The sequence below is a fragment of the Oscarella lobularis genome, chromosome 6, assembly GCF_947507565.1.
Source record: "Oscarella lobularis chromosome 6, ooOscLobu1.1, whole genome shotgun sequence".
Taxonomy (NCBI): domain Eukaryota; kingdom Metazoa; phylum Porifera; class Homoscleromorpha; order Homosclerophorida; family Oscarellidae; genus Oscarella; species Oscarella lobularis.
This window is the reverse complement of record NC_089180.1, coordinates 358,206-383,536: the sequence shown is the minus strand read 5'-3', so window position 1 is coordinate 383,536 and position 25,331 is coordinate 358,206. Positions and strand designations below refer to the sequence as shown.

Sequence of the window (25,331 nt, the reverse complement as noted above, 5' to 3'; positions counted from 1 at the left end):
GCGATCACATGATCACACGGGATGGTGTCTTCTTCCGTCTTCCACTGCGCCGGGCTGTTGGTCGTACATGTATACGCTGTAGCAAACTGTCGAAACGGTTAGTTTTGATGACGTAGTGTAGGTTCGTACAGTGTACGATGAAGAACGATATAGATATAGAACGTTCACATCGTCAACGCACTCCGACGAAGTCTCGAGGAGGTAAACCGCGCTTCCTTCTCCACGTGAATCCTGACAACGTCGACGAGGGCGATCGCATCGAACGGGAGAACGAGAAAGGTGGGGTGGGCGACGTTGGCTTCGTTTCCGGTTATGACTATGTGTCCACGTAGAGAAAGGAAAGGAACCGAAGGATTCGAACTTTGCCAAGTGAGAGTGGAGACGGAGGAGAGGCACTCACCTGAAGCGAGAGACTGCATTCTTTTCATTTCTAGGGCTGCTGCTGCTCCTCCCACTAAAGCTTCCAAGCTCTCACAAGACGTTGAGACGTCGGGGATGACTGTAAAAAAACCCAACTGTTTTTTCTTTTTATGCTACCCCTGTGTTTTTAGTGGGATGCTGACGCCATTGCGCCGGACACGCGATTGGTTATGGGAGTCAGAGCAAATAAGAAATCACATCGCGAGCAAGCGGTCTGCGACATTATATTTGATAGGGTCAGTAGAGCCAATGACGTTGCACAATTTTTTATAGTCTGCTCAACAGGGAACTCAATTCTATTCTCGTTGCTGTGCAATATGGGGGAATTCCCGGTGCTCTTATGAAAGCAGATCCCAATGCACCTTACAGTCTTTTTCGACCCTTCTTTTATCATGGACACGGAGCTCCAAAACAAATTGACAATAAACCAGCTTCAAGTGCAATAAAAAATGATAAAATATGTGTATATCAAATTTCACCTCACCTCTCTTTCGTCACGGCGGCCAACGTTTCCGTTAATTTCGGAGACATGCCTTGACTCTTCCTCAATAAGAACAGCTGAAAAGAAAAAAACTACTGTCGAATTTTCAAATTTCTCGATTCTTCCTACAGCGTATTTCGATTTCAAGTTGTTCGTTCATCTCCGTTAGATTGCCGTATTGTTCTTTTAGAGCCGTCTGCGTTTCCTCGAGGAGATCGGCGTACTGCCTCTCCCTTTGCGTAAACTCGGTCACGGCGTCGCGAAGAGACGTCGTTTTTTCGGCCAAATGGGCAGAAGGCAAAATACAAGAGACTATGTCCCTGCAGATCTGATCGGAAACATCAAATTGCTCTTCCGGTGGAATAAAAGAAATCTCTTTTGAATTCCCGCGCAACCCGTATGTTCATGGACGACCGATCATGGTGGTTCGCCACCAAACTCCAAGAAGCTTTCACCTTCGGCGCTCTCGACAGTCCGACGCTTTTGGAAGACTTTCTCACAACTCCTGAAACGGCCGATCTAATCAGCATCTTCCTCACAGCCGCCGGACCGACGAAACGGCTCGACATGCCTCTATTTCCTCAAAACGACCCCGATCGACGTGCGCCAGCTCGAAGAGGAGATCTCCTGCGGCAAATACAAGCTTCTCGGTCTCGATTTGGCGCTACGAGGCGTCTACAGTCACTACACTGTACGATAATCATTAGCTTTCCATATAGACTCTTACAACTCCAATTCTTCTATGTCATCGTCATCATTGAAGATCGGCTGCTCATTCTTCTTCTTCTTCTTCTTCTTATCGACGTCCCATGGAAACGACGTAGTCTGTCGAACCCCGTCATTCTTCACATCAAAGTCACTTCCTTGGCGATACCCAGACAACTGTCGGCGCGGCCAAGGGGCTACTATCCGGGCGGACTATGCGTTCAAATGAACGGATCTTTCAGCATGGAAAAAACGAAGGACATGTGCGGTGAGGAGACGAAAAAAATATCGATCATTTTTATTATATTATATATACACAGGAGATGTCGGTTTGGACGGCGAACTACACCGTTCCTGTATGGGAGGATCGTCGGCTGTTGCATTATTGATATCGCAAGACACTATTATAACGTATTGGCAGTATTTTGTCGTGGGAGCGGCGGGAGCCTTCAGCGAGAGAGGTAGCAAAGCGGCGTAGAAGAACGACTTTCTTCTTTTATTACGAAAAACGATTTTTTTAGGCTCTGCAATTTCTGTCAGCGAACCGGACGCGAGCACATCCGCTTTGTTTTCGCGCCCGCCATACGTCGGAGTGAATACATATCGGTCGGGCACAGGACCCAATAACGCTCGTCGACTTCCTGACTTGAGCTATTACCTAGGTATGTATAACGACTATTTCTTCCTAACTGGGCGATTCGTTTTTTTTAATCAAAGGCTTCAGCATCACTATGGATCCGAATCTAGATAAACGATGTTCGAACTGGAAAATAATTTTCTATTAATTAATGAATTAATTAATTAATTGACCTCGTTGTTATTCAGCCATCTACGCCGGCGGTCCGCGTTTGACTCAGACGTTACTTGTCGACGAAGGAAAGCCTATACTTGCCGGAAGCGTTCTCATTCTGAAAATCAAATCGACCACCATAGCGTTTACGCGAGATGCCTATGGGGAACAGGTATTCCTTTAGCAAGTGTCTTTGATTGTAACGTCCTTTCTACCTCTTTTCAGATAGGAGAGGCTTTTGGCTACAGTGTCGCCGCGGCGGACACAGACGCCGACGGGTAATGAAAAATAATTTTATCAATTAATTTAGTTGAGAATGTTTTACTTACTACAGTGACACCGACATGATCGTCGGAGCGCCGTTCTATGCAGATCCAGCGCGCCAGAATCAGGGCATCGTGTATTTCTTTCCGCGCTCCCGAGTCAGCTATTACACCATTTATTTATTTATATATATATATATATATAACAGATTATTCGAGCGAAAGACTCAAACGCCTTGAAAGGAATTCAATATTTCGGCTTCACTTTATCTTCGACGAGCGATCTCGACGGCAACAACTATCCGGGTATGGGCTCTTCCTTTTTTTAGCTCGCGACGTCACATATGAAATCTTTCAGATATACTTGCCGGATCGTTTGAGTCGAACAAAGCGGTTCTCTTGCGCACGCGTTCCATCGTCGTCGTCGTCGAGGCGTCCGCGAGCTTTTCGCTGGGTTATGTGAACTTGGACGAAAGGCCTTGCACTGAAAAGGATATATTCACCAATCCAAGTCATCCAGTGAAGAGAAACTTCACATGGTAAATAGGAAAAGAAGAAAGAATGGTTAAAAATCTAATGAAACGATCAATAGTTTCACCGTTTCCGTTTCAATGAAATATTCACGTAAAAACGGATCCGATCCGGATGTCGTAAAAATGCGTAAAAATTAACATAATCATTTAATTAAAAATGCTCATAATTATTTAAAAAGAACTATTCTACAATTTGACGTTGGACGTCAATCACAGTCAAGAACAGCGTCTCTTCTTCGTGAAAACTCTCCAAGTTTCGTCGACGGGTATCGCCAATCTAACGATCAATCAAGAAAAAGTGATCGATTTCATCGTCTACGTTCCACCGATCATCGTTCCAAGAGAATGCGTCACTGCAATAAAAGTTGCGCTGCTCAACAGTCAATTCTACCATCGATGCAAACAACGTGCTGAAAAATTGATAGAGCCGTTTTGCTGGACTGTGCGATTTCTTCTCGGCATTGCACAGCCACTGAAGAGCCGATACGAAAAGGTGGGCGCTGATTCGTTGGGAAACTTCAAGAAACGTTCCCTTTTAGTGCGAGGAAGAGATTCCCGCTTTTAAAGCCTTTTTGAGGAAGCGAGAGCGAAAACCGGAATCTATGATGCTTTCTCTCATAGAATTACTGCTGATTCCAACGAAGCGGATAGAACAGTATGCGGCGTACTGTATAGTCTTCTTTTTTGTATTGTGCATTCTTTTCTTGTATCAAGATATCTGTACTTGCTAGAGGAATTGAAGAATTCGACCCCAAAGGATCATCCGGACAGACCTGACGTCATTGCAGCTACCAAGGCCATTCAGCAAGTTCAGAATCATATGAAAGAGGTGTTGATACGTGACAGCGATTGCCCTGTAACGAGACAGTATCAACTACAAATATGTAGGCAAAAGTGTCTTTTCCCATTAGGGTCTAATTGAAGGCGATTGATAGCTGAAACAGAAGTGACTCAAATGAAATCCGTCGCGGCGTCTTTTGCAAAAGGAGAGAAAGAAAAGGTTCGCAAATAGAAGCTCTTCTAAAATTCTCCCCTATGTCAATCCGTAGCTTCTCGGCGGATCTCCCAATCCCGATCAGGATCGAGACGGCGACATCATCATCGCGCGCGTCATCGACGCCGACAATCCTCTCGCCGCGACGGCGAGTCGAAATAAAAATCGTCTCGTTCTCAAAACCAAAACGACGCTAATTCCTCTAAGGATGCGTTGAGGATACTTCTGCTGCAGTTTTCGGCTCCTTTAGTTGAGAAGGCGCCCGAGTACGTATACGCCAGGGCTACGTAGTTTTTCTCTACGCATTTCTATAGAAAACAGGGATCTCGATATTGCGTCGTTTGACCGCGTACGTACGCTTGTGGCCCTGCTTGTTGCCAAGACAATGCGAAGTGACGGTCACTTGCTGCTTGCTCACATCATAGCTAAATTCGCAATACATAAGAAAATCGTACTGCAAGTAAGGTGGAATTGGCTAAGGAGAGGCTATAGCGTATTACCTCTTCGCCGTACTTAGGTATTTGTTAGTCTACTGAAGGCTCACGAGCCGTTGAGGCTAGAGGAGTGATTCGGCAAGCGCTAGAAGTGCTTACGCCAGTCGCAGCGCCTTCCGAGACGCCAGGTCCGCTAAAAGCGACGGCGGCGATGTGGAGATGCAGTCGCATTATGCATCTCTTACGCGAAACTTCATCCCACTCTTCTGTCGGCTTTGGAAGCGATAGTCGATCAGGTGCACGTTCATCTCATACTTTTACCTCAAATTTTCTATCCTTTCCTTTGTTCTAGATGATATGGTTTCGCGCGAAAATTGGTGCGAAGAAGTGCTTCGACAGTTGAAGCACACTCTAGCGCGATGCCAAACCCTTGCGTTTGAAAACAGCAACAACGGTATACACTCATAAAAATATTATTATATTTCCACGTCTTTCTCCTTATAAAGTTTCCGTTGCTCAGACGACTCCTCAACTGCAGAATTTTCTTCGCAAGCTCATCAGCACGTTCGGTCTCGGCTTCGAATCGTCTTCGAGCATCAGTTCGACGCTTTCGTCTGCCGCTTCCGAGTCGTTGGCGAAGCGCCGATTGGCGACGTCGCAAGATCCGCTCTTTTAAAAGTTCAAAGCGAAGTTTTTGCACGATTTCGACTTCAGTTCGCCCAGCTCCGCGCGACTGCACAATCTCATCGGAAAGCTGAAGAAGTGGATCAAGATCTTAGAAGGAGAAATAGCGCTTTTACCCAAGTAAGCGTCCTCGAAATTTCGTCATAGAAAAAACGTGATTTATTGATTAATTCTAGATCGTTTTTGCTGGAAGAAAAGTGCCGTTTTCTAAGCAACTTCTCCCTATCTAATACGGAAGTAGAATTGCCCGGCGAATTCCTTTCACCGAAGGTAGGGTTCCGCATTGTGGATGGGGAAGCGTCTCTTGTAACCGGAGCCAGATGGACTGCTCGTCATCTCCAATTTCAATCATGACTTCATACAGAGAATTCCAGGTGATAAATTATTTTAGGATTCTACGCAAAAGATTTGCCCGTTTTTTGACCAACAAGTGTCTGTAAGTCGTTGCGCGCAAGCGACGCTTGCAGTTCAGGCGGACGGAACGCGTCTAGTGCATAATAATAGCGTGGTAATGGCAGGATGAAAAAACTTTAGCAGTCGGACGCTGCCGTTGACCACGCCATTATTATGCGCAAGTGGTGTTGCATGCGCCTGATCCGTAAGCGCGGCTCGCGCGCAACGAGTTAGAGACACTTGCCCCCCGAAAGTGGGCGTTCCCGCCAGCACTGTTTATGCGCGTGTGGCGTTCCATGCGCCTGATCCGTAAGCGTCACTCGCGCGCAAACGAAGAAGACACTTGCACCCCAAAAGTAGGCGTTCCCTCCAGCACTCTTTATGCGCGAGTGGCGTTCCTTGCGCCTGATCCGTAAGCGTCGCTCGCGCGCAACGAGTTGAAGACACTCGCCTGTCGAAAGTGGTCGTTTTCTAACAAATCTTAGAAAAATCGTCGCGATTCGGTGTAGAGCGCAGCGATTCCAGCCGCGCCAACGTTGTTAGGCTGAGGAATGGCAGAAAACATATTTTCCTATACCAGTGGTCTCGGGTATACCTGTGATCACAGGTGTACCTGTGATCAGTGTGGCCACAGACTCATAATTGCTGAAAACGAGTTCCTCTACGCCTTCTTTAATTTGTTCTCATTGCCTAGACATTTTTGCCATTCGATGCGTCAATGATTGCTACTTCTTCATCGGGGATTCGGTGAACGTACGAGACAGCATGGCTCGAGTCCTACCAGCGTGGAACGAGTCCATGACCTACTATCCTCACATTCTTGGCATGTGAGTCTTATGTACTTATAAGGAAGACCACTCTAGATAAATACGTATTTAATGAATTGTTTCTTTAGGTATGCTTTCGGACAGGAGGAGTCGGGTTTGAGGAGCAAAGCCAAGGAGACAGCCGAACGCGCTCTCGCACTCAATCCCAACTTACCTTGGGCTATTCACGCTCTGGGTCACGTCTACAACGAGGTGTATTCGCCCGATGAAGGAATCGACGTGCTGATCAAGTGGAAGAAGCATTGGGAAGACGGAGGATTGTTCTTACCAGAAGGTAGAAAAAGTCTCCACATATGATACCATCACTCATATATTTATTCGTCAATTTTCGCTTTTTACTCTCAGTCTACCTGCTCCAAATTTCTCGTCGCACATTTCATCAATTTCCGCTTCAGTGAATGATCTGACAAAGCCACCGTTGCCTGGAGCAATTCCTCCGCCTGGAGGAGTGTGGCAACCAATAGCCAAATCTCCATGAAATTTTGCCGCCGTCTGCGGATCGCCGCCACCGCCCTTATTCAACGGATTCCACGCCAACGGAATTATTATTTTATTAATCCAAAGGATATTTGACTTGAAGCGCCCGTTATTTGTTGTCATAATTTAGGTAGTGATTTTACGTGGTAGAGCCTCTTCCGTTATTTTTATATTTGGACTTTATGGGGAGAAGAGCGCTGCCAGCTGGCTACTATTACCTTAGTGTTCCTTGTATATTGTAGAGAGCGTGTGAGAGACCGTTTAGATTTATTTTAGGATCAGAAACGATAAAATAATTTCGCGATCACACAACGTGCACAACAGTAATCTAGGAAACATGAGACAGGGGGCGTTTCTTCTACTGATCGTCTTACTTTACGGCACTGCTGCGGCCGAGAACATCGTCGCCGTTCACGTGAACAACGACGGAAGCTATGCGGTGACCGTCGCTGGCGTGACGTGGTTCGAGAGCGGATCAACGGCCGTTCACGTCAACGGAGCGTGGAGTTCGAACGTCAAATCGAACGCGACGCTTCAACTTCAGTCGCATTCGACCCATTCGGGCTTCGATTCGTTGGGCTCCTACAACGCTACTCAGTTGGAATGGCGAACGCGTGAGAGCGTTCCGTTTGTGACGACGTACAGCGCCGCGCCGCTCATCGTGTTCGAGCAGAGCTTTCCCGACGGCGCGCAGAACACGAGCACGTCGGACGTCGACGTAATGAGTAGGTATCCCACGTTTGCCGTGCAAGGCGATTCGTCGCAAGACGCTGACACTTCGCATTGCCCTAATCCACAACGTACTCTAGATCTTTTCCTCTTCGGTCACGATTCATCCGTGACGGCGCTCACAAATGCTTCGAACTCGGCGGACAGGATCGGCAGAACCGAAGATGGGGCGTGTCTCAAAATGAGCCAACGGATTTGACCGTGAGCAAAACGTGGGTAGCGATGAAAAATTTATGCCAGACTGTACGTAGGTGTGTTTAGTATTCTGGCAAGGAATGGAGGCTCATCTGTCACGGAGAATATTTGGAAATTTACATTTTGGATCCATCAACGTTGGAAGTGAGATTATTAATTATGAATCTCTTAATTGACATATTTTCTCAGGTGTTGAATAAACTGAAACAGAGAGGAAATCCTGAGTGGATTTCAACGCTTTGCTTTATCATATCACCAAAAAGAGAAGGCAAGCAAAGACGCGTGCTTGACTGAGAAAACAATTAATTTCCTATGCATTGTAGATTAGATCGAGGATCCCATACTAGAACAGAAGACGAGTTTCATAACGAACGTGGCCGACGTCCCTCCGCTGCAATCCCTTCACAAATGCCTCAGCCCTAGTCATCTGCCAAACTCATTGGACAGTAAGAAATTTCGAAACAGCACTCACTCTACTCTACTGGGTGCGCTAATTTTTCTCTCTAGGTCTATGATATATCCAGTGGCGACTTTTCGTCGAAGATGCGAAGCCATCTCCTTCGAAAGGAGGGTAAGCTTAGACGATGAAGTTTGCCGCCACTAATCACTCAATCTATGCAGCAGCAGACAGTCAGGCTCCGGTCTTGCTAATCTCGTCAAAGGGCTCGGAAAGACAACTAAGATAAGCACGCTCGTAGGCTTCGTTCTCGTCGCTGTGGGGCTTTGTGGGCGAACGCTATGCGTGATTAGGAAAAATCCAAGTTGGATTGGAAGCAAAACCCATTATAATCTTTATTAAATCTCTTCCCTCTCCTAATCATCCCAATCATCCATCGCATTATTTACTAGTAGTCCTTACAACTGTACAGAGAAAAAAAGGTAAAGCAGCTAATTGTATCAAATGGGACGTGCCAAAAAGAAGAAGAGAGAATGAAGAAGAAGAAGAAAAAACGTCAGGACAGTGTCTCTACATTTCGGATCCTTCTTTGATAGAGTTCGCTAGGGCTCGCGCCGCTTCCGGTACGAGACTAATGCTTTCGACCATCTTCTGAACGGCGTACTTGGACGGATAATCGAGCGCGGCTCGCTTGGTGAAGTCGACCACCTGCTTGATAGCATCCGACAATTTCTTGCTGCAATGGACGACATGATTCCGTAGCTGGACGTGAAGGATCTTCTGAAAGAGTGCGTCGGCGATGTAGACGAGCTTGTAGGCACTGACAATGACGTATTTCGCCTTGGGTACGAACTCGTTCGGCTCGCCTTTCGCCGCGGCGCATAGATGCTGAACGGATTGCGTCAAATCGGGAAAGAGGGTCTGCATGTGAACCGAATAATAGCTCAGAAGCGCTTTCTCCGACGTCGACAATTGACCGGGAGATAGAGCGATTTCCGACAGAGCGCGCCCACGCAACGACCCGGACGATCGGCGCTCGTCCATAGGCGGGCGATTCGGTGTTTTGACGCGCGGGCTCGGATGCTGTGGCGACGGGTCGGCGATGGAATTTCGTTTCGACGACATCGACGCGTCCGATATGCTATCCATGCTCGCGCTCGAGTCGAGACCCGAACGAAAGTAGGGCATAGTCATCGGCGTGCCCGCGACGGGACCTCCGCGCCCACCGCTAAACTGACTGGAAACGTCGGCGGTCGAATCGGCACGCGAGCTACGCGGGGAATCCGGGGCCCCCGTCGCCGGATCGTCGCTTTTGAATAGAAGACAGCTATTGACGCGCACGAATACGACGAGTTCGCGCACGTCTTGAGGCAGACGCATCGCCGTCGAAACGAGATCTTGCAGATTGTCCTGCAACGTCGCGACGTCGGACTTCTCCCGGCGAAGAGCTTTGAGAATTTCTCGAATAGCGCGACGCGTTTCGTCGACGGGTGCGCGCAATTTGTCCAATTTCGTCTTCAGCGTTCGATCGGTCGCTTTTTCCGCATTCGCCGTCAAATCGAAACAGAATCGATCGAGTTCGCGCAATCCCGCTTTGATTTCGCTACCAATCGGGACGAGAGCGTCGACTTTTTCGTGCACCGCTTCCGCTCTGAGCCAGTGTTCCGTTACGCTCGCGTTCAAACGTTTCACGTTGGGATCGATTTGTTCCTGTTGTATTTGCCCGAGTCGTTTCAGCGCGACGCTCGCCGAAACGTCGATCTCGCGCGGATCGCCGCGTTCTTCGTCTTCGCTCAACTCCGTGTACGGCGTCCGATCGACGTTGGCGACGCTGGGCAAACGACGCGAACGCGAAGCCGGTAAGACGTCATACGTTTCGCTCCCGTCGACCGAAGTCGACGATCGTACCGAAGCTGACGGGGGTGGGGGCCCCGATGCTACTTTGTTGCCCATTTCGGTTGCTTCAAAGCGATCGTTTGCTTTTATGCCGCCGACGCCGCGAGGCAGCGTAGCCGATCGCATCATAGGCGGCGTATCGTACGATCTTCGCGGTGATTGCGTGGTCGATGTTTCGTAGGCGTTCGTGAGAATGACGAAGTAGTTTCCCGGCGCGATCGCCATTCGGCCTCGAAGTGAGCACAGCCACCAGCCGTCCATGTTCTGGTAATTTCTCTCGAGCACGGTGACGACTTCGCCTTTGCGAAAGCTCAGCTCGTCGCCGGCAACGTCGTCGCCGAAGTTGTCAAAAAGTGCTTGAGCGACCTTTTTCGATAGTGCAAGGTGAGACGACGGCCACTTATTTTCGCCCCTTTACTCACCTCGTAAGCCATTCTCATGCACAACACGTTCTAACCGCGTCCGCGTTCTAATAATGGACCCTGGACCCCGTTTGGGATTGCTGGCTAATTTACGATACGCGTGGACTCTGATTGGACGAGACATTACAAAGGTCACGTTGAGCTTCCGGTGCGTCAATGATGAACGGAACCGTCTTATAGCACCAACTTCGAAGGTGACCACCACGAATTCCTCCCTTGTTTACGTAACTTTCCATTACTAGAAAACTGGCGAGCCATCTTCTTATGGGCGTTCCTATCGAGCTTAGTCGTCCACACGATCGCCGGCGTCGTAGCTTACATCCAAATGAGACGCCGACCGTGGTCCATATATATCCCAGTCGTTGTGATTCTCTACGGTGCCGTGGCAACGACGCTCGGCTCGTCGATAACATGTAAATGGTGAAGGGAGGGGTTGAGTATTTTGCCCACGCACGCCCGCCGTTTGTCGCCCCCTACTAGATAAATATTCCTTAGATTTTATTTATTTAATTATGACGAGAGAATTTTTCCCGGGTTCATGAGTCCTTTGGGGTCGAACGTTCTCTTGAGCATACGCATTGCTTCTATTGCTCCTTCGCCCACTTCTTCCTCTCAAGAAGATTGACCTTCCCACGTCCTATTCCCTGTTCTCCCGTGCACGTGCCGCCCACAGCCAACGCTCTCCTATAAAAAGAATACCGCGACTTTTTAAACATTTTCTTGATAAAACCCACCTTCCAAGCCGATTCCCAAAAGCTTTCGCTTTTCTGACGTCATCCGCGTTATCGGGGTCAATAACAAGGAAACAATGAAAATTTCCGTCGCCTACATGACCGCACATTGTGCCTTATAATCAAAATTAAATACAGACTCTTGATTAAATTTGGTGCCCTGTTCTGTTTACCAAGTAATCCGCATTCATCCATATCTTTCCTCGTTTCGACTACGACGTCAGGGAGTTTCGATATGGGAACGCAAACGTCAGTTATGTAGCCTTTGGTATCCGGAACGATTGCTAGACAGGCGTAGTATGCGTTGTGTCTTGCTTTCCACAGTTTCTGTCGCTTTTCAAACTCTTTTTCCCATAGAAAATTCGTTCTACCGTTGTCCCTTGCAATTTCCCCTTAGATAATCATATATCAATGAAAGCCACCCCTCCTGTAGCCACTTACCAAGAAATTCCGCTTGGCTTTCGATTCCCTGTTCACTCCCGTGAAATTCAACGAAAAGCGTGGGTGCAACGTCGTAGTTCAAGTCGGAATATTTATTACAAGCGTCCATCTGGTGCTCATCCAGAAATTCTACATCAGATACCATTTATACGCTTCTAATTGACACTGCAACTAAACGAACACACCCACCAATTCTAGCCACCTGTATTCCGCTCTGTATCACCTGTATTGTCGTATCAACCGCAGCTTTTATAGAAGGAAACGGACACACCGCCGCTACAGTCTATAGAATAAAGTCTTACTGCGCCTTATTTCTATCTCTGTGTTAGTGGTAACCTGCTCAGGAACGCCGTAAAGTCTCAGCGGACTGCGTTTCTGCATGCTGTTGTCGCACACGCGTTCGCGCGAATCCCGGATAGCTAAGTGCGTCATCGCTCACAGTTCGCCGTTTTCCACGTACACGATCATGCCTCTCGCCTCTACTCGCTCCTTTCCCTTGCCTTCGCTGAAAGTGTACACCGCCATCAGCGTTCTTATCCTAATAGTCGCTCTCATCACGGCGAGACAACTGTCCGCGACGAATCCCAACGTAGAAGAAGCGAACGCAACGCAAAACGACGACAACAACGCAACGACGTCATCCAGCACCTTTCCCAAATGGGTAAGCGCACACCAGCCGCACAATAAACAGTCTATCGATCGTTTTTTCTCGACGATTTAGCCGGCAATCAACATGGCCTACTGCCTACTCCTTCTATTGGGAACCCTCGCTCAAAAAGCCGTCTTTGGAGAGCTCAGAGTTGGCGAACAACAGGTGCCAGCCGACGCGTCAATTGTGGCCTTTATAAATTGACTGGGATTTTCCCGGAGAAAAAAGAGAGTCTCCTTTTCTTTCTATATATACATATGTACACACAGAAACATACACGTTGGCCATATAGAAAGAGGAGTCTTATGAAAGGGGGTCCCCCTCTTCTCAAACTTTGACTTTTTCAGATGGTGAAAGAGAAGACAATGAATTACATTTTTCACAAGTTCGTCTTTCTCTTCGGCGTTTTGAACATTGAAGAATTTGAAGAACTGCTGACGTGGATTACTTGGCTTGCCCTCGTCGGCTTCTTTGCCATCTGGGTGTCCATGACGAAAATGCGAAGCGAATACGTAAGAGAAAGAAAACACAAAAAAGAAAATAATTCTAATCAAAGTCACGCAACTTTGTGTGTCCCAGGTCTGTCAATCGCCACACACAGCAAAACTGACCCACTTCAAATTCATAGGCGTACTCGCTGTCATTCTAGTGAGCAGTGCTGCTCTTTTTAGCATAGCTCTTTCGATGGAGCCCATTGAAACCGATTATGGGATAGACTATTTAGTTTTCATGGGAGCAGAAGTGAGGAATCATTCACTGTACATATATTGATTATTATTATTATTTCTATTACTCAGTGTCTGCTTCTTGGTCTTCGAGCCTTGCATGCTATTGCCAAGTGAGTCATATCTTTTTTTCTTTCTTGTGAGAGTACCTGTGACGTTTCAGGCATTGCATTCATGTCTATGACGAGGCGAGGCTGGGGACGTGGGAAAATCAGGCCGTCGTTTCATATTACACCGATCTGGTGGGCGAAATGGCGATACTTGGCGTCGACTTTGTTCATCGTCTTCACATGATGGTAGGAGATGAAAGGGGTTTTGATAATTGGATACATACATATGGGGTGTGTTTTTCTTGCCAGATTTGGGCCAACGTTTTCCTGAGCATGGCCAGTTTGGTTATTTTCATGCAGCTGCGCACTCTCTACGCCGAAATGCGTAAACGCATCGACAAGCATAGGAATTTTGTGAGAGTGAGCCAAAGCTTGGATACAAGGTATAAACGAGGAATTAATTAAAAATTTATTGATGGGTAACTATATCTTAACTTTAGGTTCCCGCTTGCGACGAAAGAACAGCTAGAAGGCAACGACGACAATTGTGCCATCTGTTGGGATAAGATGGAAAACGCGCGTTTATTGCCCTGCAATCACTTATTCCACTTGTCAGTCTCATTCGCACAAGAAAACTGACGTATGATAAGACGAGACCTTCTTTTCTTTAGATCGTGCTTGCGTTCTTGGTTGGAGCAGGACAGGAGCTGTCCAACGTGTCGCGTCAATTTAGGAGAAACGCAGGAGACGCCATCGAATGAAGCGAACTGGCAACCGGCAGTGGAGACGCCCCGAAACATGGATCTCTCGCCCTTCGTTCGCAATCGCGGCGAAAGGCGACGAAATAACTTGTTTCGATTCGACGGCAAGAAGACCACAATAGATAATAGAAAATTCACTTTGAATCTATTTTTTAGGAAGACAGTTGGCTAGCTGGTTACCCATTTTCTCTGTGCAAGTCGTTCAGGAGGGGAGACAGAGGCCAGTGACCCAGATGGAGAGAATGGTGCTGCTGAAGGGCCTTGTTTTTTCCTCATATACAGTCTTCTCTCTTTCTCTTAGGCACGTGCTGTGCAGGACGTTCTGCCTGATTATCCCATGGATTTAATTATGAGTGATTTGGCGCAAACTCGTTCAGCCGATCAAACGGTTCAGAATCTTTTGGAAAGATCTCCTTTTCAGGAATCGGTAGGATTTTTCGTAAGCTTTTGAGTATTTCAATTGGGAGTTTTTAAAGGCTTTGTCGCGTGAGCCAACGGGATCATCCAGCCTAAGACTTCGTAGGCCGGCTACACCTCCTTCAAATTCAACCGTGTCGCAGTCAGAAGACCCGGTTGTTCAGTCTACTGAAGAACCAACTGAAACGGCTGACCGAAGTGCGGCAGAGGATGATGAAGGCGGTGGTGGAATTGGGCCACTTCCTCACTATCAAGCCGAAGTTGTATTGCCTTCAGAATTAGTCGACTCGGACGTCAGAAACGGATCGTCCGAGTACAGAAAGGTAATCCAACCACGTTTCATTAATTATATAATTATGCATTATTTTTAGCAATAGAGATGAAGGTGAAACTTGTTCGTCGTCGACCAAAATTTAGGACTAGAAACAGCAGTGTAATGTCGCAACTCGTAATTTAGTTTTAGGTACTGTACAATCATTTTTTGCTACTCTCACTTTCCCGTATTCTGCGTCAAAAGCTGGCGCGTGCGCTTGCCATTCGACGACGACCCTTCGCGTCGTCGAGCTTCCCTTTGCCTATCGGACGACGTACAGGGACATTCTCGCTGCGGACGCGAACGTCGTCGATTTGCACAAGCTCGGGCCTTTTTTCTACGACGTCGGAATGAAATTGCTCGAATTTGAACACGACGAAAGAGAGGCGCTGTCGCGAACGTTATTAGAAGTGCGTCGAGATGTGTGACGTCATTTTTATCTAATGTTTTCTTTTTTTTGTGGGTGGTCAGACTTTCTTGAATCGATTTCGACGTATTATGGATTTGGCGCAAAATGCCTTTCACGAGGATACGTCGACGATGACGGAAAAATTGGACAATGTAGAACGATGCCTTTTTGATGCCGGCCAAACTGGGATGAGGCAGTTTGAGATTTGGGAGCGAATGACGAGCAGCCGACTCGTTGCTTCGATAGCGGCAGTCAATCACCGAAAACGCAAACGAGATAAATAAAGGAAATAAAGAAATTTTTTGAAATCAAATTTTTGGAGATAAATCGAATTCTGCAGGATTTAGCCTAATCTCCATTTTTTATCGTGCACGATGCGACTGGTGAGTCTACTTTGTTGCCGAGTATTGTCTCGGAGGCGAGCCCAGTTCGGCGAGTCCTTCGACGAATTCTTCGATTTCTTGCACGTCGGCGACGCTTTCGCCGTCGTCCGAGCGCGACGAGAGCACGGCACTTTCGGGCGCGTCCTGAAACTCGTCGCAAAGGGTGCTCTGGCGAAGAGCTTTGACTTTGGGCGGCTTCATCTCTCCGCTGGTTCTTCGACTTCTAGCGCGCGTGCGTTTAACAGCCGGATACTCACCGCGTCTCTTCTTTTTTGCTGACAGACCCGCTTCTACAAAGTGATACGACGTGACCAGCGTTTCAGTGGCTTTCACGTCACCGATTTCAAGTCCTTCACTCAGAAAAAGCCGTCTTCTTCGTCTTCCGGTCGCCACGGTCACAAAAACAAACCAGAAGACAATGTTCAAAACGCCGACATTCGGAGGCGCGGGACTCACCGGCAACAGTAAGTACCGATCGCGCTACAGTTTCAATCGGGGGCCCCCTTCGAGTGAACGTCTTCTTACAGCAGCGCTCTCGGGCGGCGGCCTCTTCGGTCAAAACAAATCGTTTGGAACGGGAACGACGGGACTGGGAACGACAGGATTAGGCGGAGCCTCGGGATTCGCCGCCGGTGCCGGCACTGGCGGACTTTTTTTGGTGCCAATACAGGAACCAATGTCTTTCAGTCGCCTCAGCAACAGCAGAGCCAAGCAGGAGCCGGACTATTCGGGCAGAAAACAGGAACAGGTAAAAAAAGGAGTTTCTGTATTTATTATTATTATCATTATTCTGTATTTATATTTTTTTTTCTATAGGTCTTTTCAGTGGTAGTAGTGGAAGTGGGACTACGGCTGGTACTGGACTCTTCGGACAGCAGTCTCAGTTGGGTGGACAGGCGAGTGCGTTCAGCGGTGGAACGAGCTCTTTTAGCTCTGGAGCCACTGGCGGTGGCATATTTACAAGTGGTACGTTCAATTTCTTGATTAGATATATGCTCAACGCTAATCGATATCTTAGGAGGAAGTTTTGGTGGGCAGCAAGCCGGTCCTGGAACTCCTGTAAAGTTCAAGGTTTGTTATGACGATTCGCGGAGCAGCGGGGGAAAACGACGTTTTTTTTTTATTAGCCTGTGCATGGAAGTTATTCGGCACCGTCAAAGATAGGCGGATACGTGCAAACTATTACAACGGCTTTGCAAGCTATATCGGGCATGAAAGAATATGAGAAGAAATCATTCGAGGCAAGTGGAACCTGATAAATTAATTTGCCGGAATATATACACCGCCTGCCGGCGGAGTACGTACACCGCTTGCCGTAATATATACACCGCCTGCTGGCAGAGTACGTACACGCCTGCAGGAATATATACACCGCCTGCCGGCGGAGTACGTACACGCCTGCCGGAATATATACACCGCCTGTCGGCGGAGTACGTACACGCCTGCCGGAATATATACACCGCCTGTCGCCAAAGTACGTACACTGCCTTCCGGAATATATACACCGCTTGCCGGAATATATACACCGCCTGCTGGCAGAGTACGTACACGCCTGCCAGTATATATACACCGCCTGCCCGCGGAGTATGTACACCGCTTCCGTAATATATACACTGCCTGTCGGCAAAGTGCGTACACTGCCTTCCGGAATATATACACCGTTGTAGCCGTTGTAGTCGTTGTAGTCGTTGTAGCCGATGTAGTCGTTGTAGCCGTTGCAGTCATTGTAGTGATTGTAGTCGTTGTAGTCATTGTAGCCGTTGCAGTCATTGTAGTCATTGTAGCCGTTGTAGTCGTTGTAGTAGTTGTACCTTTGTAGCCGTTGTAGTCGTTGTAGTCGTTGTAGCCGTTGTAGTGGTTGTAGCCTTTGTAGCCTTTGTAGCCGTTGTGGTAGTTGTTGTAGTTGTAGCCGTTGTAGTTTCTTGCCGGAATATATACACCGCCTGCCGGCGGAGTACGTACACTGCCTTCCGGAATGTATACACCGCTTTCCAGAATATATACACCGCCTGCCGGCGGAGTACGTACACGCCTCCCGGAATATATACACCGCCTGCCCGCGGAGTATGTACACCGCTTGCCGTAATATATACACCGCCTGCCGGCGAAGTACGTACACCGCTTGCCGTAATATATACACCGCTTGCCGGAATATATACAAAGCCTGCCGGCGGAGTACGTACACTGCCTTTCGGAATATATACACCGCTCTCCGGAGTATATACACCGCCTGCCGGCGGAGTACGTACACGCCTGCCGGTATATATACACCGCCTTCCGGCGGAGTACGTACACTGCCTTCCGGAATATATACACCGCTTTCCGGAATATATACACCGCCTGCCGGCGGAGTACGTACACCGCCTGCCGGAATATATACACCGCCTGCCGGAATATATACACCGCCTGCCCGCGGAGTATATACACCGCCTGCCGGAATATATACACCGCCTGCCGGAATATATACACCGCCTGCCGGCGGAGTACGTACACCGCCTGCCGGAATATATACACCGCCTGCCGGAATATATACACCGCCTGCCGGAATATATACACCGCTTGCCGGAATATATACACCGCTTGCCGGAATATATACACCGCCTGCCGGAATATATACACCGCCCGCCGGAATATATACACCGCCTGCCGGAATATATACACCGCCTGCCGGAATATATACACCGCCTGCCGGCGGAGTACGTACACCGCTTGCCGGAATATATATACACCGCCTGCCGGAATATATACACCGCTTGCCGGAATATATACACCGCTTGCCGGAATATATACACCGCCTGCCGGAATATATACACCGCCTGCCGGAATATATACACCGCCTGCCGGAATATATACACCGCCTGCCGGAATATATACACCGCATGCCGGCGGAGTACGTACACCGCTTGCCGGAATATATATACACCGCCTGCCGGAATATATACACCGCTTGCCGGAATATATATACACCGCCTGCCGGCGGAGTACGTACACGCCTGCCGGAATATATACACCGCCTCCGGCGGAGTACGTACACGCCTGCCGGAATATATACACCGCCTGTCGGCAAAGTACGTACACTGCCTTCCGGAATATATACACCGCCTGCCGGCGGAGTACGTACACCGCCTGCCGGAATATATACACCGCCTGCCGGAATATATACACCGCCTGCCCGCGGAGTATATACACCGCCTGCCGGAATATATACACCGCCTGCCGGAATATATACACCGCCTGCCGGCGGAGTACGTACACCGCCTGCCGGAATATATACACCGCCTGCCGGAATATATACACCGCCTGCCGGCGGAGTACGTACACCGCTTGCCGGAATATATATACACCGCCTGCCGGAATATATACACCGCTTGCCGGAATATATACACCGCTTGCCGGAATATATACACCGCCTGCCGGAATATATACACCGCCTGCCGGAATATATACACCGCCTGCCGGAATATATACACCGCCTGCCGGAATATATACACCGCCTGCCGGCGGAGTACGTACACCGCTTGCCGGAATATATATACACCGCCTGCCGGAATATATACACCGCTTGCCGGAATATATACACCGCTTGCCGGAATATATACACCGCCTGCCGGAATATATACACCGCCTGCCGGAATATATACACCGCCTGCCGGAATATATACACCGCCTGCCGGAATATATACACCGCCTGCCGGCGGAGTACGTACACCGCTTGCCGGAATATATATACACCGCCTGCCGGAATATATACACCGCTTGCCGGAATATATATACACCGCCTGCCGGCGGAGTACGTACACGCCTGCCGGAATATATACACCGCCTCCGGCGGAGTACGTACACGCCTGCCGGAATATATACACCGCCTGTCGGCAAAGTACGTACACTGCCTTCCGGAATATATACACCGCTTGCCGGCGGAGTACGTACACGCCTGCCGGTATATACACACCGCCTCCGGCGGAGTACGTACACGCCTGCCGGAATATATACACCGCCTGCCCGCGGAGTATGTACACCGCTTGCCGTAATATATACACCGCCTGCCGGAATATATACACCGCCTGCCGGCGGAGTACGTACACGCTTGCCGGAATATATACACCGCCTGCCGGAATATATACACCGCCTGCCGGAATATATATACACCGCCTGCCGGAATATATACACCGCTTGCCGGAATATATACACCGCTTGCCGGAATATATACACCGCCTGCCGGAATATATACACCGCCTGCCGGAATATATACACCGCCTGCCGGAATATATACACCGCCTGCCGGCGGAGTACGTACACCGCTTGCCGGAATATATATACACCGCCTGCCGGAATATATACACCGCTTGCCGGAATATATATACACCGCCTGCCGGCGGAGTACGTACACGCCTGCCGGAATATATACACCGCCTCCGGCGGAGTACGTACACGCCTGCCGGAATATATACACCGCCTGTCGGCAAAGTACGTACACTGCCTTCCGGAATATATACACCGCTTACCGGCGGAGTACGTACACGCCTGCCGGTATATACACACCGCCTCCGGCGGAGTACGTACACGCCTGCCGGAATATATACACCGCCTGCCCGCGGAGTATGTACACCGCTTGCCGTAATATATACACCGCCTGCCGGAATATATACACCGCCTGCCGGCGGAGTACGTACACGCTTGCCGGAATATATACACCGCCTGCCGGAATATATACACCGCCTGCCGGCGGAGTACGTACACCGCTTGCCGGAATATATATACACCGCCTGCCGGAATATATACACCGCTTGCCGGAATATATACACCGCCTGCCGGCAAAGTACGTACACTGCCTGCCGGAATATATACACCGCCTGCCGGAATATATACACCGCCTGCCGGCGGAGTACGTACACGCTTGCCGGAATATATACACCGCCTGCCGGAATATATACACCGCCTGCCGGCGGAGTACGTACACCGCTTGCCGGAATATATATACACCGCCTGCCGGAATATATACACCGCTTGCCGGAATATATACACCGCCTGCCGGCAAAGTACGTACACTGCCTGCCGGAATATATACACCGCCTGCCGGAATATATACACCGCCTGCCGGCGGAGTACGTACACGCTTGCCGGAATATATACACCGCCTGCCGGAATATATACACCGCCTGCCGGCGGAGTACGTACACCGCCTGCCGGAATATATACACCGCCTGCCGGAATATATACACCGCTTGCCGGCGGAGTACGTACACCGCCTGCCGGAATATATACACCGCCTGCCGGCGGAGTACGTACACGCCTGCCGGAATATATACACCGCTTGCCGGCGGTGTACGTACACGCCTGCCGGTATATATACACCGCTTGCCGGCGGAGTACGTACACGTCTGCCGGAATATATATACACCGCCTGCCGGAATATATACACCGCTTGCCGGAATATATACACCGCCTGCCGGCGGAGTACGTACACGCCTGCCGGAATATATACACCGCCTGTCGGCAAAGTACGTACACTGCCTTCCGGAATATATACACCGCTTGCCGGAATATATACACCGCCTGCTGGCAGAGTACGTACACGCCTGCCGGTATATATACACCGCCTGCCCGCGGAGTATGTACACCGCTTCCGTAATATATACACTGCCTGTCGGCAAAGTACGCAAACGTCACTTATGTAGCCTTTGGTATCCGGAACGATTGCTAGACAGGCGTAGTATGCGTTGTGTCTTGCTTTCCACAGTTTCTGTCGCTTTTCAAACTCTTTTCCCATAGAAAATTCGTTCCACCGTTGTCCCTTGCAATTTCCCCTTAGATAATCATATATCAATGAAAGCCACCCCTCCTGTAGCCACTTACCAAGAAATTCCGCTTGGCTTTCGATTCCCTGTTCACTCCCGTGAAATTCAACGAAAAGCGTGGGTGCAACGTCGTAGTTCAAGTCGGAATATTTATTACAAGTGTCCATCTGGTGCTCATCCAGAAATTCTACATCAGATACCATTTATACGTTTCTAATTGACACTGCAACTAAACGAACACACCCACCAATTCTAGCCACCTGTATTCAGCTCTGTATCACCTGTATTGTCGTATCAACCGCAGCTTTTATAGAAGGAAACGGACACACCGCCGCTACAGTCTATAGAATAAAGTCTTACTGCGCCTTATTTCTATCTCTGTTTAGTGGTAACCTGCTCAGGAACGCCGTAGCGGACTGCGATGGCGAAGAGCTTTGACTTTGGGCGGCTTCATCTCTCCGCTGGTTCTTCGACTTCTAGCGCGCGTGCGTTTAACAGCCGGATACTCACCCCGTCTCTTCTTTTTTGCTGACAGGCCCGTTTCTACAAAGTGATACGACGTGACCAGCGTTTCAGTGGCTTTCACGTCACCGATTTCAAGTCCTTCACTCAGAAAAAGCCGTCTTCTTCGTCTTCCGGTCGCCACGGTCACAAAAACAAACCAGAAGACAATGTTCAAAACGCCGACATTCGGAGGCGCGGGACTCACCGGCAACAGTAAGTACCGATCGCGCTACAGTTTCAATCGGGGGCCCCCTTCGAGTGAACGTCTTCTTACAGCAGCGCTCTCGGGCGGCGGCTTCTTCGGTCAAAACAAATCGTTTGGAACGGGAACGACGGGACTGGGAACGACAGGATTAGGCGGAGCCTCGGGATTCCCCGCCGGTGCTGGCACTGGCGGACTTTTTGGTGCCAATACAGGAACCAATGTCTTTCAGTCGCCTCAGCAACAGCAGAGCCAAGCAGGAGCCGGACTATTCGGGCAGAAAACAGGAACAGGTAAAAAAGGAGTTTCTGTATTTATTATTATTTTATTATTCTGTATTTATATTTTTTTTCTATAGGTCTTTTCAGTGGTAGTAGTGGAAGTGGGACTACGGCTGGTACTGGACTCTTCGGACAGCAGTCTCAGTTTGGTGGACAGGCGAGTGCGTTGAGCGGTGGAACGAGCTCTTTTAGCTCTGGAGCCACTGGCGGTGGCATATTTACAAGTGGTACGTTGAATTTCTTGATTAGATATATGCTCAACGGTAATCGATATCTTAGGAGGAAGTTTTAGTGGGCAGCAAGTCGGTCCTGGAACTCCTGTAAAGTTCAAGGTTTGTTATGACGATTCGCGGAGCAGCGGGGGAAAACGACGTTTTTTTTTTATTAGCCTGTGCATGGACGTTATTCGGCACCGTCAAAGATAGGCGGATACGTGCAAACTATTACAACGGCTTTGCAAGCTATTTCGGGCATGAAAGAATATGAGAAGAAATCATTCGAGGCAAGTGGAACCTGATAAATTAATTTTTTCTCTTAATTAATCGAGTTAGGAACTGAGAATGGAAGATTACCAATTGAATCGACGAGGACCGCAGGCTGGTGGAATGTTTGGTCAGCAGTCGCAGCTAGGAGGAGTAGGAGGAGGTGGCTTAGGGATGGGCGGTCTTGGAACAGGAAGTGGCTTCGCACAGCAACAGCAGCAGTCGCAACAAACTGGCCTTGGCGGTAATCATATCTTTTATAAGCGTATTATGTCTATGCTTGCTTGATACTCTTCTTGTGCGTGTCAGGTGGGCTGTTTGGACAGCAGAATCAAGTGGGGTTGTTCAATCAGCAAAACAAGACCGGTGGGCTTTTTGCAAATCAAACTACTGGTGGGGGTCTATTTACTGGGACAGTTGCGCCTGCCGGTGGCGGACAAGTAGATCAATTTTGTTCTCTCTCCTAGGACTTCAACTCGGGAGGAGTACGAGCGGCAACGCCTTCTTCGGAAACCAAACCACCGGAACCCAAACCACCGGAACCGGAGGTCTTCAACTCGGCGGAGCGAGTTCTCTCCAGCTAGGCGGAAACGCGGGCGGTCTTGGTCTCAATCTCGGTGGCGGACTTAAACTGGGAATGAATCAGGCTGGAGGCGGTGGAGGTCTGGGAAGTCTGGGTGGCACCAGTAGCCTAGGCGGCCTGTCGTCCGGCGGGGGTCTTGGACTGCAGAGTAGCTCGGGACTCGGTCTCGGCTTGGGAAATAGTGGAGTGGGAGCCAGAATGGCTGTCGTGCCTCAGCAAGAATTATTGAAATTGCAGCTCCAAGCGCTGAAGAATTCGCCGTTTGGCGATTCGCCGCTCTTTAGAAACGCAGTGGAGGTACCCAAAGCAACATAAGAAGAGTTAACGCATCTTTTGGAACGTTTTTTTCTTTCTGTTTAGGAAGCGAAGAAAACTCCTGGGTCGTCTACGGGTCATTCTGCGACGGCGGCGGCGGCGACGACTTCGTCGCCTGTCAGTCAGGCGAGCCCGGCGTCTCACTACAAACTCATGCCTCGTCCGGCGACTCACATCAAACCGCGTCGAATCGTTCGAAAATCTCATCTTTTCGAAGTCGCAGACAACGACGACGAATGGGATTTGTCGAAGATGAAGCACGATATACTCGTTCCTAGGAAGAGCGTGAAGACGTTGGTCATCAAGCCGAAATCGACACGAGACGTAAATGTCGTAGTAGTCCAGAACGCAGCTTCAACAACTACATAGATCGTTTTAGAAAAGTGTGACCTTCAATACGAATCAATCAGGGGCTTCTCCTTCGGTCGGACAGTCCGCCATCGCGTCGACGTCATCGAACGCGGCTCTTTCCGCGCTCATAACAAGAACGGCTCCGAAGTGGGCAGCAGCACGCCGAAGACGACGTCAGGGGGAAATCTCAGGCGGAAATCTCTTCTCGGATACGTGAGTGGGAGAAATTTCAATAGAAAACCGGCTTCGCTCTCAGTCTTTTTCTCTTTCTTAAGTTTTAGTTATACTCCGTCTGAGAGCACCGTTGGAGGGCTGGCGGAGCCTCCTACGTTCGCTGGATTCACTCCCGCTGCGTCGTCGACGATCGGAGACGAGAGCATTCCCTCCGGAGCGAGTCCGTCTGGCGCCGATTCGTTGGGTAGAACGGGAAAAGTCGATCCGACGACGGGCATCACTTTGACGCCGCCCGGTTATTACATGAAGCCGTCGTTGGCCGAATTGCAAGCGTTGGCTCCGTCCCACGATTCGTCTGGGCCCATCGAAGTGGAGGACTTCAAGGTAGGAAGAGAGGGATACGGGTACGTCGTTTTCGAAGGGAAGACGAATGTTCGCGGATTGAATTTGGACGAAATCGGTGAAATTTTTAATTGATTAGATCTTCGCTTTTTTGAAAACTAATCTTTTTCAGTTCATATAAGACGTAAAGAAATTTGCGTCTATCCCGACGACGACGACGACGTCAAACCTTCCTGTGGCGAAGAATTGAACAAAGGCGCGTTTGTGTACCTCGAAAAGACGTGGCCAATTGATAAATCGACGCGAGAAGCAATCAAGGCAAAAACTCTGAAACCCAATGAAGTTAGCTCTCATACGATATTCTTTCTTTCTTTAGGACCCTGAACGACTCGCATCAATGCGCTATTCTGACAAAGTGAAGCGTCGAACGGCGAAAATGGGCGCGACATTCATTGACTACGAACCTGGAAGCGGAGCGTGGACTTTCAAGGTAGACACGGCATGCGTTTTTTGTCTATCTATTCTACAGGCGTTCTTCCCTATAGGTTGATCGCTTTTCCAAGTATGGCCTCGTTGACGAGGATTCTGACGAGGAAAATGCGGTTGCCATGCGTTGTAACATACATGATTGTAGTAATCACGTGATCGCTTTTATCTCATGATGCCAGCTGCGTTTTCTTACCTCCTGGGGGAGAATTAAGCAGCGGAAGCCTGCAAGAAAATCACCCTTTATTTATTGAGGTTCGTTTCTGGTTTCTGGTCGTTCGCCTTTACAGTACC

At 49.1% G+C, this 25,331-nt stretch overlaps 8 protein-coding genes and 3 long non-coding RNA genes across 12 annotated transcripts; 8 read left to right on the top strand and 3 right to left on the bottom strand.

Annotated features, from left to right (window-relative positions):
- The first annotated feature begins 13 nt into the window (after positions 1 to 13).
- Positions 14 to 855, top strand: LOC136188077 (uncharacterized). The gene is made up of 6 exons (XM_065975796.1): positions 14 to 97; positions 154 to 279; positions 333 to 369; positions 435 to 501; positions 552 to 656; positions 706 to 855. The coding sequence occupies exons 1-6, from the start codon at positions 22 to 24 to the stop codon at positions 838 to 840; spliced, it is 546 nt and encodes a 181-aa protein (XP_065831868.1). The 5' UTR covers positions 14 to 21; the 3' UTR covers positions 841 to 855.
- A 445-nt stretch (positions 856 to 1,300) lies between these two features.
- On the top strand, positions 1,301 to 4,754 carry LOC136188378 (uncharacterized). Its single transcript, XM_065976126.1, has 18 exons — positions 1,301 to 1,551; positions 1,621 to 1,874; positions 1,927 to 2,067; positions 2,128 to 2,268; positions 2,324 to 2,362; positions 2,432 to 2,568; positions 2,622 to 2,674; positions 2,731 to 2,818; positions 2,869 to 2,965; positions 3,018 to 3,198; positions 3,252 to 3,319; positions 3,372 to 3,685; positions 3,732 to 3,847; positions 3,907 to 4,059; positions 4,117 to 4,192; positions 4,242 to 4,338; positions 4,501 to 4,646; positions 4,704 to 4,754. The coding sequence occupies exons 1-18, from the start codon at positions 1,301 to 1,303 to the stop codon at positions 4,752 to 4,754; spliced, it is 2,403 nt and encodes an 800-aa protein (XP_065832198.1).
- On the top strand, positions 4,104 to 7,251 carry LOC136188571 (tetratricopeptide repeat protein 38-like). Its single transcript, XM_065976304.1, has 10 exons — positions 4,104 to 4,192; positions 4,242 to 4,452; positions 4,501 to 4,646; positions 4,704 to 4,916; positions 4,973 to 5,074; positions 5,127 to 5,424; positions 5,481 to 5,678; positions 6,392 to 6,524; positions 6,593 to 6,798; positions 6,870 to 7,251. The coding sequence occupies exons 8-10, from the start codon at positions 6,463 to 6,465 to the stop codon at positions 6,920 to 6,922; spliced, it is 321 nt and encodes a 106-aa protein (XP_065832376.1). The 5' UTR covers positions 4,104 to 4,192; positions 4,242 to 4,452; positions 4,501 to 4,646; positions 4,704 to 4,916; positions 4,973 to 5,074; positions 5,127 to 5,424; positions 5,481 to 5,678; positions 6,392 to 6,462; the 3' UTR covers positions 6,923 to 7,251.
- A 215-nt stretch (positions 7,252 to 7,466) lies between these two features.
- Positions 7,467 to 8,362, top strand: LOC136188211 (uncharacterized). 2 transcript variants are annotated; one of them, XR_010670160.1, is made up of 5 exons: positions 7,467 to 7,726; positions 7,811 to 7,931; positions 7,982 to 8,069; positions 8,115 to 8,193; positions 8,249 to 8,362. It is a non-coding gene; the product is annotated as an uncharacterized lncRNA (long non-coding RNA). The 2 variants fall into 2 exon arrangements; XR_010670159.1 differs by having other exon boundaries at positions 7,811 to 7,942; positions 7,992 to 8,069.
- An 88-nt stretch (positions 8,363 to 8,450) lies between these two features.
- On the top strand, positions 8,451 to 8,700 carry LOC136188210 (uncharacterized). The gene is made up of 3 exons (XR_010670158.1): positions 8,451 to 8,496; positions 8,547 to 8,619; positions 8,676 to 8,700. It is a non-coding gene; the product is annotated as an uncharacterized lncRNA (long non-coding RNA).
- Positions 8,701 to 8,724: 24 nt separating this feature from the next.
- LOC136188209 (breast cancer anti-estrogen resistance protein 1-like) lies at positions 8,725 to 10,667 on the bottom strand. The gene is made up of 2 exons (XM_065975932.1): positions 10,641 to 10,667; positions 8,725 to 10,584 (listed from the first exon to the last, which is right to left on the bottom strand). The coding sequence occupies exons 1-2, from the start codon at positions 10,656 to 10,658 to the stop codon at positions 8,893 to 8,895; spliced, it is 1,710 nt and encodes a 569-aa protein (XP_065832004.1). The 5' UTR covers positions 10,659 to 10,667; the 3' UTR covers positions 8,725 to 8,892.
- Positions 10,668 to 11,224: 557 nt separating this feature from the next.
- LOC136188372 (probable D-lactate dehydrogenase, mitochondrial) lies at positions 11,225 to 12,244 on the bottom strand. The gene is made up of 6 exons (XM_065976120.1): positions 12,149 to 12,244; positions 12,002 to 12,095; positions 11,813 to 11,941; positions 11,545 to 11,763; positions 11,375 to 11,486; positions 11,225 to 11,324 (listed from the first exon to the last, which is right to left on the bottom strand). Exons 1-6 carry the CDS (start codon positions 12,242 to 12,244, stop codon positions 11,225 to 11,227), a joined length of 750 nt encoding a protein of 249 aa, XP_065832192.1.
- A 19-nt stretch (positions 12,245 to 12,263) lies between these two features.
- LOC136188547 (E3 ubiquitin-protein ligase AMFR-like) lies at positions 12,264 to 14,907 on the top strand. The gene is made up of 13 exons (XM_065976283.1): positions 12,264 to 12,473; positions 12,534 to 12,626; positions 12,809 to 12,973; positions 13,041 to 13,202; positions 13,259 to 13,299; positions 13,350 to 13,482; positions 13,546 to 13,679; positions 13,737 to 13,847; positions 13,908 to 14,101; positions 14,154 to 14,242; positions 14,299 to 14,424; positions 14,474 to 14,737; positions 14,786 to 14,907. The coding sequence occupies exons 1-13, from the start codon at positions 12,279 to 12,281 to the stop codon at positions 14,789 to 14,791; spliced, it is 1,713 nt and encodes a 570-aa protein (XP_065832355.1). The 5' UTR covers positions 12,264 to 12,278; the 3' UTR covers positions 14,792 to 14,907.
- Positions 14,908 to 15,800: 893 nt separating this feature from the next.
- LOC136188546 (nuclear pore complex protein Nup98-Nup96-like) lies at positions 15,801 to 25,221 on the top strand. Its single transcript, XM_065976282.1, has 14 exons — positions 15,801 to 15,983; positions 16,047 to 16,267; positions 16,336 to 16,485; positions 16,538 to 16,590; positions 16,647 to 16,760; positions 22,856 to 23,030; positions 23,096 to 23,152; positions 23,254 to 23,666; positions 23,730 to 24,008; positions 24,064 to 24,248; positions 24,311 to 24,669; positions 24,724 to 24,869; positions 24,928 to 25,041; positions 25,097 to 25,221. Exons 5-14 carry the CDS (start codon positions 16,731 to 16,733, stop codon positions 25,211 to 25,213), a joined length of 1,875 nt encoding a protein of 624 aa, XP_065832354.1. The 5' UTR covers positions 15,801 to 15,983; positions 16,047 to 16,267; positions 16,336 to 16,485; positions 16,538 to 16,590; positions 16,647 to 16,730; the 3' UTR covers positions 25,214 to 25,221.
- LOC136188549 (uncharacterized) lies at positions 21,197 to 21,791 on the bottom strand. The gene is made up of 4 exons (XR_010670236.1): positions 21,711 to 21,791; positions 21,565 to 21,658; positions 21,376 to 21,504; positions 21,197 to 21,326 (listed from the first exon to the last, which is right to left on the bottom strand). It is a non-coding gene; the product is annotated as an uncharacterized lncRNA (long non-coding RNA).
- Positions 21,794 to 22,821, top strand: LOC136188317 (uncharacterized). The gene is made up of 5 exons (XM_065976057.1): positions 21,794 to 22,034; positions 22,098 to 22,316; positions 22,382 to 22,531; positions 22,584 to 22,636; positions 22,693 to 22,821. The coding sequence occupies exons 1-5, from the start codon at positions 21,989 to 21,991 to the stop codon at positions 22,819 to 22,821; spliced, it is 597 nt and encodes a 198-aa protein (XP_065832129.1). The 5' UTR covers positions 21,794 to 21,988.
- Positions 25,222 to 25,331: the final 110 nt, after the last annotated feature.